Here is a 13,026-nt window from a genome sequence, read left to right as displayed (position 1 = left end):
GAAAACGTGGTAGGTAAATATGGTGGAATATTATTCAACCGTAAAGGAGAAACTCCTGCCATTTGCAACAACATGGATGAAACTTGAAGTCAGGTAGAGATATGGGGACGTATGTATAGGTATAACTGATTCACTTTGTTATAAAGCAGAAATGAACACACCATTGTAAAGCAATTATACGCCAATAAAGATGTAAATAAATAAATAAAAAGAAACTTCAGGGCATTATGCTAAGTGAAATAAATCAGAGAAAGACAAATACTGTATGATCTGACTTATACATGGAATTTTCAAAAGCCAAAGTCACAGAAACAGTAGATTGGTGGTTGCTGAGGTGGGGAAATGAGTAAATGTTGGTCCGAGCACACCAACTTGGAGTTTTAAGAGGAATACCTTTTGAGGAACTAATGTACAGCATGGTGACTATAGTTAACAATACTGTATTATATACTTGCGAGTTGCTAAGAGAGTAAATTTTTTTATTTTTTATTAAAAAATATTTTTTTGGAGTGTTGTGTTTTCGTTTCCATTTGTCTCTCGGTATTTTTAAATTTCCTCTTTGATTTCTTCAGTCATCCATTGGTTGTTTAGTAGCATATTATTTAGCTTCTACATGTTTGCGTTTTTTGCAGTTTTTTCCTTACAGTTAATTTCTAGCCTCATAGGTTGTGGTCAGAAAAGATGCTTGATATAATTTCCATTTTCTTAAATTTACTGAGGTTCACTTTGTGGCCCAGCATGTGATCTATCCTGGAGAATGTTCCATGTGCACTTGAAAATAATGTATATTCTACTGCTTTTGGATGGAGTGCTCTGTAAATATCAATTAAGTCCATTTGGTCTAATGTGTCATTTAAGGCCTGTGTTTCCTTATTGATTTTCTGTCTGGATGATCTGTCCATTGATATAAGTGGGGTGTTAAAGTCCCCCAGTATTATTGTGTTATTGTCAATTTCTCCTTTTATATGTGTTAACATTTGCCTTTTATATTGAGGTGCTCTTATGTTGGGTGCCTATTTACAGTTGTTGTATTTTCTTCTTGATTTGATCCTTTGATTATTATGTCGTGTCCTTCTTTGTCTCTTGTAAGAGTCTTTATTTTAAAGTCTATTTTGTCTAAGTGTTGCTACTCTGGCTTTCTTTTGATTTCCATTTGCTTAGAATACCTTTTTCCATCCCCTCATTTTCAGTCTGTATGTGTCTCTAGATCTGAAGTGAGTCTCTTGTAGGCAGGATATATACAGGTCCTGTTTTGGTATCCATTCAGCCAGTCAGTGTCTTTTGGCTGGAGCATTTAGTCTGTTTGCATTTCAGGTAATTACCAATATGTATATTTCTATTGCCATTTTGTTAATCATTTTGGGTTTGTTTTTGTAGATCTTTTTTTCCCCTTTCTTCTTTGGTTCTCTTCTCTTGTGATTTGATGACTATCTTTAGTGTTAGGTTTGGCTTCCTTTTTCTTTTTTGTGTGTATATCTATTATAGATTTTTGTCTTGGAGTTACCATGAGGTTTTTGTATAGCAGTGTATGTATACACCTGCTTCTCGTAAGTTGCTCATCTCTTAATTTCAAATGCATTTTAGATACCCTGCATTTGTACTCTCTTCCCCTCGTGATTACTGTTTTTTTTTTTTTTTTTTTTTGTGGTATGCGGGCCTCTCACTGCTGTGGCCTCTCCCGTTGCGGAGCACAGGCTCCGGACGCGCAGGCTCAGCGGCCATGGCTCACGGGCTTAGTTGCTCCGCGGCACGTGGTATCTTCCCGGACCAGGGCACGAACCCGTGTCTCCTGCATTGGCAGGCGGATTCTCAACCACTGCGCCACCAGGGAAGCCCGTGATTACTGTTTTTGATATTATATTTTACATCTAATTCTTTTGTGTATCCCTTAACTGCTTATTGTGGATATGGATGATTTTACTGTTTTTGTCCTCCCTACTAGCTTTGTGTGTAGATGATTTCCTACCTTTATTGTATGTTTGCCTTTACCAGTGAGCTTTTCCATTTCACAACTTTATTATTTCTAATTGTGGCCTTTTCTACCTAGAGAAGTTCCTTTAGCATTTGTTTTAAAGCTAGTTTGGTGGTGCTGAATTCTTTTACCTTTTGCTTGTCCATAAAGCTTTTGATTTCTCCATCAAATGTGAATGAGAGCTTTGCTGGGTAGAGTATTCTTCGTTGTAGATTTTTCTCTTTCATTACTTTAAGTGTGTCCTGCCACTCCCTTCTGGCCTGCAGAGTTTCTGCTGAAAAAATCAGTGGATAGCCTTATGGGAGTTCCCTTGTATATTATTTGTTGCTTTTCTCTTGTTGCTTTTAATATTCTTGCTAAGAGTGTAAATCTTAAATGTCCTCATCATAGCAACTACAAAAAGGTAATTTTGTGAGGTGAAGGATGTGTTAACTTACTGTGGTAATCATTTCTCAATATATATGTATATCAAATCATATTGCACACCTTAAACTTACATAATGTTCTATGTCAGTTATATCTAAATAAAGCTGGAAAAGATGGCATCATGGCGTCATTTGATAAATGATAAAGCCACTAAGGTGTTTGATAAAATTCAGGTACTCATTATAAAAATTTCCATAAAATGCTGGAATAAAAGTGTACTTCCTAGGGCTTCCCTGGTGGCGCAGTGGTTCAGAGTCTGCCTGCTGATGCAGAGGACACGGGTTTGTGCCCCGGTTGGGGAGGATTCCACATGCCACAGAGCGGCTGGGCCCATGAGCCATGGCCGCTGAGCCTGTGCATCTGGAGCCTGTGCTCTGCAACGGGAGAGGCCACAACAGTGAGAGGCCCGCGTACCTCAAAAAAAACAAACAAAAACAACTTCCTCAATAGGATAGAATGTTTTAAACCTATCATCAGCATTCTACTCAACAGAGAAGTGCTAGAGAGAAATCTATAAAAATTGGGATCAGAACAAGTTACCCTTTAACATTGTTTTGGAAGTTATAGGAAGTGTGGTAAGACATAAACATTTTTTTTAATGCATAACTTTAGGAAATGAAAAACAAAATTATTATTACTCTTTACTATGATTGTTTGTCTTTTAACAAAGATAAACAGAATCATATTTTTAACTATGTACTTTGAAATAATCATAGATTCACAGGAAATTGGAAAAAGAATTCAGAGAATCAAAAAGTCAGAGTAACAAGTATGGGTGAGGATGTAGGGAAACTGGAGCCCTCATATACTGCTGGTAGGAATGTAAAATGGTGCAGCCACCTTAAAGAATAGTCTGGCACTTCCTCAATTATTAAACATAGAGATACCATATGACCTTGTAGTTCTACTTCTCAGTATATATGCCCAAGAGAATTCAAAGCACATGTCCACAGGAAAACTTGTACATGAAAGTGTATAGCTGCATTTAGCAAAAATGTGGAAACAACCCACATGTTCATCAACTGATGAATGGATGAACAGAATGTGGTATATCTATAAGGTGCAATATTATTTGGTCATAAAAAGAAATGAAGTGTACTGCTCCATGCTACAGCATGGATGAATTTTGGAAATGTCATGTGAAGTGAAAGAAGCCTGTCACAAGATTCCATTGATATAGAATGTCCAGAAAGGCAAATCCATAGAGACAGAAAGTAGATTAGTGGTTGCTTAAGAGTAGGGTGGGATCAGGGGACCTATGTGAGTAATAGCTAATGGTACAGGATTTTTCTTTGTTGACGGGACGAAAATGTTTTAAAATTTACTGTGGTGATAGTTGCACATATCTGTAAATATACTAAAATCCACTGAATTAGATACTTTAAATAGGTCTATTGTATGGTATGTGAATTATAGCTCAATAACGTTGTAAAAACAATAGTATAAAGAGTTCCCTTTTCATCGTTTCCCTCAATGGTAACTGTAATACAATGTCACAACCAGGAAATCGACTTGGTACAGTTCATAGACGTTAATCATATTTCACGTTCTGTATGTACTCATTTGTGTGTGTGTTTCTGTGCAGTTTTGTTCATGTGTAGATTTGTGTTCACCGCTATAGTCAAGATACTGAACTCTAATCCATAGAGATTACCTTGTGCTACCCTTTTATGGCCATACACACGTCCCACCCCTTCCTGCTTCTCCTCACACCCTACTCCCTTCCCCTGGTCTCTGTACCCCCTAGCAACCACTAATTTATTGTCTGTCTCAATAATTTTGTTATTTCAAAAGTACTACATAAATGGCATCATATGATAAATAAATTTTTGAGGTTTTTTTTTTTTCATTTAGTAGAATGCCCTTGAGATCTCTCCAAGTCATAATGTGTCAGTAGTCCACTGCTTTTTATTGCCAAATAGTATTCCATAGTATGGAAGTACCAGTTTGTTTAGCCATTTATCACTGAAGGACATTTGGGTTGTTTCTCGTTTGTGCCTATTATGAATAAAGCTGGTATAAATATTTGTGTATAGGTTTTTGTGAGAATGAAGTGTTCATTTCATTGGGCTAAATGCCCAAGAGTACAATTGCTGAACCATATGATAAGAACACATTTAGCACTATAACAAACAGCCAGACTATTTTCCAGAGTGACTACCATTTTACATGCTTACCAGCAAAGTATGAGTGATCCAGTTTCTTATCATCCTCTTCAGCATTTGGTGTTATCATTTTTTTTTTTTTTAGCCTTTCTGATAGATGTTTTATGATATCTTATTGTGGTTTTAATTTGCATTTCCCTAATGGCTAATGATTTTGAACATCTTTTCCTGTGCTTATTTGCCATCTGTATATCCTCTTCAGTGAAATGTCTGTCCAAGTCCTTTGTTAAATGTGATTTGTGAATATTTTCTCATAATCTGTAACTTGTCTTTTTATCCTCTTGACAAGGTCTTTCACAGAATACAGGTTCTTAATTTTGAAGATGGGCGTTTTATCATTTTTTACTTTTATGGATCTTGCTTTAAGTGTTATGTCTGAGAGGTCTAACTCTAGGCTCCGAAGATTTTCTCCTGTGTTTAGTTCTAAATGTTCTACAGTTTTACATTTTACATTTAGGTCCATGGTCCACTTGAGTTTGTTTTGTTTTATTTTAATTTTATTTTATTTGGCTGCATCGCATCTTAATTATGGCACGCAGGATCTTTCTTGCGGCATGCAGGCTTCTCTCTAGTTGTGGCACTTGGGCTCCAGAGGGGGCTGGCTCAGTAGTTGCCTCAGTAGTTGCCCCGCGGCATGTGGGATCTTAGTTCCCTGATCAAGGGTTGCACCCACGTCCTCTGCATTGGAAGGTGGATTGTTAACTGCTGGACCACCAGGGAAGTCCCCACTTGAGTTTGTTTTGTATAAGATGTGAGGTTTTTAGGTCAAGGTTCATTTTGGGGCTATGGATGTCCGGTTGCCCCAGCACTGTTTTTTGAAAGGGCTATCCTTCCTCCACTGGATTTTTCTGTATCCTTCTGAAAATTCATTTGAATACATTGCTGTGAATCTATTTCTATTTCTTTTCTGTTCTATTGATTTGTGTTGGTTCTTCCACTGATAAACACTGTCCTGATCACTTTAGCTGTATAGTAAGCATTAACATCAAGCTGAATGATTCTCTTTACTTTTTTCTTCTTTTTCAAAATTGTTTTAGCTAATTTAGGTCCTTTTCCTTTCCATGAACACTTTAGAACAAAGTTGTCTGTATCTACAAAAAACTTAGCTGGGATTTTTGATAGGGACTGCCTTGAATTTATAGATCAATTGGGGGAGAATTGATAACTTTACTATGTTGAGTTTTTCAATCCATGAACATGATATTAGATCCTCTTTGATTTCTTTCATCAACATTTTGTAATTTTCATTGTGCAGATCCTTATACATGTTATTACAATATGCAGTCATTTTAATTTTTAGGTTTATTTTAAAATTCAGTGAATAGAGCAGGTAAATTTACAACACATATGTCAGCAGCATGAAATAACCTGTGTGTATAAATAAGTGCAACCATTTAGAACATATGGTAAAAAGACATCACACACAGAATAGCACATGCACACACAAAGTTGTTTGGGTAAGGGACAGTATGTGTTTTAAAGGCATAAGTAACAGATTTATCTAGACCCCCAATCCGAACATACCATTAAATTGTGAAGGAAGTTTATTGGCATAATTTAAGAAGTACGTTAAAAGTAATTCATTCACTACTTGGATAGACTATTTGAAATCCTAAATTAAATAAGTCAATGAAATCATAATTTATAAAATGTAAATATTGATATTAAACACAATCATACCACATGGCCTTCAGATCAGTATATATTATGAGAGAACTAGTTTGATATGTTTATAGGTCCTTCCATCATATTTTCCTCTGTATCTGTGTATATCTTCTCCTAATATTCAGAGCATTATGCAGTTGACCCTTGAACAACGTGGGGGTTAGTGGCCATCTTCCCTTTGCATGGTCCAAAATCCGCGTATAACTTACAGTCGGCCCTCTGTACCTGCAGTTTGTCTGTATTCACGGTTCCACATTTGTGGATTCAACCTGTATGGATCATGTAGTTCTGTAGTATTAGCTATTGAAAAGAAGTGGATTCACCTGGTTCAAACCCATGTGGTTCAAGGGTACTTCATACTGTATTTTATATTGTTATAATAGAAAGGGCGTGGGTGTTGGAGTTGGGAAGACTGGCCTAGAATTCTTGATGCAATATTGCCTGTGTGAGAAATGACAGAAACTCATGACTTGGAGAGACATCCATAACCTTCTGAAACCTCAGTTTCTTCATGTGAAAAATGGGAATGGTAATTCTTTACAGAGCTCTAATGAAGATTAAGTGAGGTAATGTATGTAAAGAAATGTAGTAGCTGGAATGTAGGTATATTTGATACATTTTAGGTTATCCCAACTCCTTAACCCTCTTCACAGTTCCCTAATTCCTGGCCCTTGAGTCCTCCAACTTTTCATTAGCTTTTAGAGTTCATGATACAGAGCAGGGGTTGGCAAACTTTTTTAGTAAAGGTCCCAAGTAGTCAGTATCTTATCCTTTGCTAGTCGAACCACTCATCTCTGTGCTTGTATCCTGAAATCAGTAGGCAATATGTAAATAAATGAGCATGGTATGTTTCTGTAAAGCTTTATTTATGGATTGTGAAGTTTCAATTTCATATAATTTTCACGTTTCATGAAGTATTATTACTCCTAATTTTTGTTTTCAACCATTTAAAAATAGAAAATTCAGGGGCTTCCCTGGTGGCGCAGTGGTTGAGAATCCGCCTGCCGATGCAGGGGACACGGGTTCGTGCCCCGATCCGGGAAGATCCCACATGCCGCAGAGCGGCTGGGCCCGTGAGCCATGGCCGCTGAGCCTGCGCGTCCGGAGCCTGCGCTCCGCAATGGGAGAGGCCACAACAGTGAGAGGCCCGCGTACCACAAAAAAAATAAATAAATAAATAAAATAAAGTTAAAAATAGAAAATTCACTCTTAGTTCTCAGGCCAAAAAAGAGGTGCCCGGGAGGAAGGGCAGAAAACTGGATTTAGTTCCTGCCATAGTTTGCTGACCCCAATAGAGAGGATGTCTGTAATGAGCCTGTTATGTGGCAGTGTTCTCAGTGGCTAAGAACATATCCTTCGAAAAGAAAGACCTGGGTTTGGAATTCTGGCTTTGCCACTTAGTTTGACCTTCGGTAAGTTACTTTACCTTCCATCTCTAAACCTCAGCTTGCTTACCTAGAATGCTGACTTTTTATGAGGTTAAAGGAAGTAATATAGAAAAGGGGGACTGTTGCACAAATGATCTCAATAAATGGGAGCTGTAAACATCTACAGCCTTCCTCTTTCATTGAAATCGTTTGCAGTTTATCTTGATAAGTTTTTCAGAACCGCATAAGGAACGGTAAGGCATTTCCCATGACCTGCAAAGGATCTTGTTTCTTTCCCGGAAACCCTTGTGGAAACCTGAGTTATAAACTTGCCTTTAACCTTCCCTGCAACCACAACCAGAGCCTTGAGGGTTAGTTACCTTGGGAGCTGACCCTCGTCTCCCCTCAACTGTAAAAGCATCACAGAGGGCATGCAGAGCATCTCAGAATCATGAATTAAATCAAAATAGATTGCCAGTTGTTTCAGGGAGAGAAATGGCTAATGAACAGGGTCTTCAGCACCATTTTGCTTTGGAGCAGCCATCCCTTTCTGCCGTGCTCCTAAAAGAATAAAGCATACAGATGACACAGCAAAGCACACAAAGCAGCACTTTGGCAGGAAGCCAGTGTAGAACTCTGGTGAGCACAGCTGGATCACAGGCTTAGGCCACATTGAAGTTGGGCTTAGAGCCAAAGCATGCCCAACGCTTAGCCCCCTGGCACCCCTCCACCCAAGTCCGAATCTGATGTAAGGCACAGGTGATGTCAGAATCAGCCAATATCCACACCTGTGAGAAGAGCCGAAGGCTGAGCAGTATTGATAACAGCCAGCTGCCAGGGCCAAACCCACAGTAATGGTTGAGATGTGCTTGAAAGAGGAGCAGCAGGGCTTATTAGTAGATCCTGACTTTCCTTTGTAGAATACATATCTTCTCCTGCCTGTAAGTTATGTGAGCTCGACACATCCTCAAAACAAAACCAACCTGATGAGGACTGCCTCGAGAGAGAAGTTGCTGGGTAGCTGGCAAACTCGCACCCACAGTCTGCCTGTGTCTGCACGAGAGAGATGGGTCTTCACTGCATCCTGCCTAGACTGCTTGCTTCTCCTGGAGATAAAGAATGCTGGTGTCTGTAGTTGGAAGGCTGGAAAGGAGACGTGTGGAGTGGACTGAGATTCGAGGTTTGGAGAGGAAGGTTGAGGCTTATTGCCTCTGGACCTTCTCCTATCATGCAGGTCTGCCACTGAGGGTCTAAGGCAGGTCCTCTGTCAGGGGAGCCCCTTATATCACTAGCACAGAGCCGAGCCCCTCGCTGTTTTAACTTTCTCCAGCTACTCTGCATTTTGCAGGTAGGCACTGAAATAATTGTGTCCCTTGATGGTGGTCTCTGTTGCTGAGTGACAGTATTTTCTGAGTTCCTTATATACCCTTCCCCCCTAGTCGTGACCTTCTAATGGAATGCCTGCTGTAAGCTGTTTGCTTGTTCACTCTGGTTTCCTCTCCCAGGCCAGAACCATCTCGACAGGAGTCAGGGCAATCCATCACGATCCTGTATTCCCTCACCCCAAAGCCCCTCACTGGGGAAGTACAGATTTGAAAGGAGGACGGCAACAGCTGCAAGCCATATTTTATTTCCGATCCCCTTCCTGGTGCCAGCAGCTGGGCTGGTACCAACCCTGTGTGACTAAACTAGCTGCCTGGAACCTCTCCATGTAAACATGTGTGGCTCCTGAAGCCAAGTGATGTGAAGTGGCATGGTCCACCCTGCGCTGATATCACCCCTGGTGGAACTGGCCTCCCCACAAAGGATCTGACTCTTCTCTGAGTTTCTCCTGAGGACTCAGAGGTTCTTAAAGTGCCATATTCCCCTCCTCAGACACCCACACAGATTCCTAATGCCTTTATCTTCTCCTTTTGGGAGGAAACTGGAGGTGTGCCGTGACCTTCACTGTTTGAAGGTTTATGAACTGCCCACAGGGGCTGGGAGGAGTGTTTTTGCCTTTTCTCTAATTGCTTCCATCAGAAGTAGTATACTGTGGTAGACAGTGTTTTTTGAAGTCAGAGATGTTTTTGAGCTGCTGAAATCTGTGTTCTAATCCTGGCTTTATCACTTACTACTGTTTGCCGTGGGCAAGTTGCTGGTTCCTTCATTTCAAGACTGGCATGATGATGCCACCGCCGCCAACTTTTGGGGGATGCTCTGAAAATTAATGGATAACGATTGTTAAGTATCTGTCACACTCCTGGCTTGTTTTAAGTGCCTGTCCCCTTGTACACACACCTGTGTATACTTGCGTACTTTGTGCTAATTTATATGTGTATTCCTATGGTAATAGTGGTTTGGGCATTGCTAGGTTTCTGCAAATATTTTTTGAAAGGTTTGTTGTTTCCCTGACAGCAATAGGAATGTGGATTAAGTTTTTCGAAAAAGGGGAAGCGCACGATAAAATACAAATCGTACGAGATGATCATTGCCACCATTTTGTCATGTGGTGAATTTTCTGAAAATTCTATTTAAAATTGTATTTCATGTAGGATCATGCTGTACAGACTTTTTAATTTTTTTTTTTTTTTTTTTTTTTTTTTTTTTTTTTTTGCGGTATGCGGGCCTCTCACTGTTGTGGCCTCTCCCGTTGCGGAGCACAGGCTCCGGACGCGCAGGCCCAGCGGCCATGGCTCACGGGCTTAGTTGCTCCGCGGCATGTGGGATCTTCCCGGACCAGGGCACGAACCCGTGTCTCCTGCATCGGCAGGCGGATTCTCAACCACTGCGCCACCAGGGAAGCCCCCAGACTTTTTAATTTTTTAATGTGAATAAATTTTTATTATGAATCCACTTGTTTTTAGTAGTTGTAGTCTATTATTTGGATGTACCATAATTCATTTATCATATCTCTTGTTGTTGAACTTTGTTGGTTATTTCTAGTTTTTCACTGTGATAAAGTCCAGTTGATCCTTCTTGCAACATAACCTTTATATACACATTTATAAGTTCTTTTTGAATAAGTTTTGAAAAGCAAGTTGGGTTAAAAGTAGAAACATTTTTAAAGCTTTGAATCGTTAACAAATTTTCTTCCATAAAGGCTTTGCTATTTTAAATACCCACGAATAGTGGTCCCCCTTCATACCTTCTTTAAGTGAGTATTAATTGTTTTAAAAACTATTACATATACATGAAAATTTATCTTATTGCTTATTATCTAGTTACTTATTTAAACATTTTCTGTTCATGTTCTTTGCCACTTATGTTTGATGATTTATGATAATCTTTAATATATAAAGTGTGTGAAATCTTTTATCATACTATTTGTTGTAGATATTTATTCCACAGTTATTTGCCTTTTAATTTCTTTATGGTGAGGTCTCTTTCTTTTTCTTCCACTCCCTCTTTCTTTTTTAAAAAAATGTATCAAAGTCCACATATTTTATAGTTAAAGCTATTAATCTTTTCCTTTATTGATTTTTTATTTTAGCTTTTGTGCTAAGAAGTCACTTCCCCCTGAGAAATCACAAAAATATCTAACTATGTGTTCTTCCTAAATTATTTACCTTTTTGAATTTCTTGTGGCATGAGTGTGAGGTAGGGATTCATTATTTTAATAGGCATGATGACTGTTTCTTTAAAAACTTATTAAAACTAATCATAAAATATTTTTAAGGTTCAGTAGATACACATAAAAAAAAATACCAAAATGAAGAACCCAAATAGAAATATACTTCAGTGATTATTAAAAAAAAAAAAAAAAGGTTGTGTTTAGTAATGAGAAGATGCTACTCTGGCAGTTGTAGTTAATTCTAAGCAGCTAAAGTGCCATATTTAAATTCCACATTAACCCTTTTTTGTTACTCACTGAGGTGGCACTGCGAGTGATAATATTTGGAGTTCGCTTTACCTTCTTTTTCTCTGGATATCTTTTTTCTGTCACAATCTCTGTTTTTGGAGCAACCTGCCCTCCTGGACAGTATCTCTCTCCAGGAAGTGTGCCTTTGTGGATCCTTCCAGTCTTCTGATGGCTCTGTTTTAGTTCCATTCCTTTAATTTATGAGTCATTTATCTAGTCTTAAAATTCTGGTTTTCCGATAGCCCTGCCTGTTTTGAAACACAGTGTTGTAGGTTGACCGTAGGTAAAACATCACAAAATCACTGCTAACTTGGAAAAATCAGATGTATTCAGAGGAAGAGCACTGACTCTTGGTACCTCCTGTTTCAGGAAAAGATGAAAGGCAAGAACAAGCTGGTGCCTCGCCTGCTGGGGATCACCAAGGACTCAGTGATGCGCGTGGATGAAAAGACCAAGGAAGTGCTGCAGGAGTGGCCACTCACCACGGTCAAGCGCTGGGCAGCCTCACCCAAGAGCTTCACACTGGTAGGGACTGGCTGAAGGCAGTGAGTGGGCCAGCATGGCCTTGGGTGATATTGTGGGGCAGGGGAAACAATACAAGCCCATTGGGTTTCCCTGCCCTTGGAGAGGGACAGATGGTGGGGGTCCATGAGGGCAGGGGTGGGCACTGGTCCAGAAGTGAGCGAGATGTCTGAGAGCTAGGTCTCATTGGCCACCTCTTCCTCTCTAGTGCTCTAAGTCTGTCTGAGTTCTTTAATTAGAAAGAGCCAGTCAAGGATGATTTTCAGTCTCTGTGGTCCTGATGCCATGCCTAGTATACTGTAAAAGGCAACTTTATAACGCTCTGAGGCCCATACAAAGGCTCCCTCCTCATCTCTAGTTGTTTTAGAAGTTCCTAAGAATTGTGACGGCTTGCCAAGCTGTGTTTTCCCAGCCTGCCTACGAAGAGAACATTGTTGTATGGTGGAAATAGCGTAGACTGTGGGGTAGCTTTCGAAATCAGCTTTCATTCCCAGCTCTGTGCCCTTGCTCCAGTTACTTCTCTCTGAGCCTTAATGTCCTCAGCTGTGAATGGGGGTAGTAATAACCTATTTCACAGAATTGTCAGACTCAGATGAGATGATGATAATAAAATGCTCAAAGTGAAATACATGGAAAGTAGGGAGAATGTTTGTTCCAGACCTTTAAACCTCTGAATTCTTCCTCCCAATCTCAGTATCTGCTCTTAGCAGAGTATACCATGTGGCCTTAACTGTAGCCAGACACATTGGTATGTGAGAATCGGTAGGGCAGTTATTTTGTAGCACATATCAAGCCGTAAGAGAAATCAGAAAGTGTTGACATTTGTGAATTTCTTCAGCACTCCTGAATTGTACTAGTCTCCAGCTCTTGTGAACACTTGAAATAACTGCATCTAGGCAAGATCTTATAATAGGGCATCAGAAAAAAGGTATAAGGAAGGGGCCTTGGTGGGAGTATTAGTTATCTAATTTGATCATTGATTGACAGACTCTTGCCAGTTGGGAGGAATCTTCAGAAAACATACCTTCTTTCCTCCTGTAGTAAGCTGTATCCATGTGGCCCTTAAAA

The 13,026-nt window shown here is 39.5% G+C and overlaps 1 protein-coding gene across 7 annotated transcripts in view; it reads left to right on the top strand.

Annotated features, from left to right (window-relative positions):
* Positions 1-13,026, top strand: part of TLN2 (talin 2) — a 463,505-nt gene that overhangs the window by 286,440 nt on the left and 164,039 nt on the right. For all 7 annotated transcript variants that reach the window (XM_067029739.1, XM_059058563.2, XM_067029737.1 and 4 more), the window contains one exon: positions 11,806-11,961. In XM_067029739.1, the coding sequence (XP_066885840.1) occupies positions 11,806-11,961 (156 nt within the window). The remainder of the gene's footprint in view (positions 1-11,805; positions 11,962-13,026) is intronic.

Source organism: Kogia breviceps, chromosome 3 (assembly GCF_026419965.1).
Source record: "Kogia breviceps isolate mKogBre1 chromosome 3, mKogBre1 haplotype 1, whole genome shotgun sequence".
In the NCBI taxonomy this organism is placed as follows: Eukaryota; Metazoa; Chordata; class Mammalia; order Artiodactyla; family Physeteridae; genus Kogia; species Kogia breviceps.
This window is presented reverse-complemented; position numbering and strand designations above follow the sequence as displayed.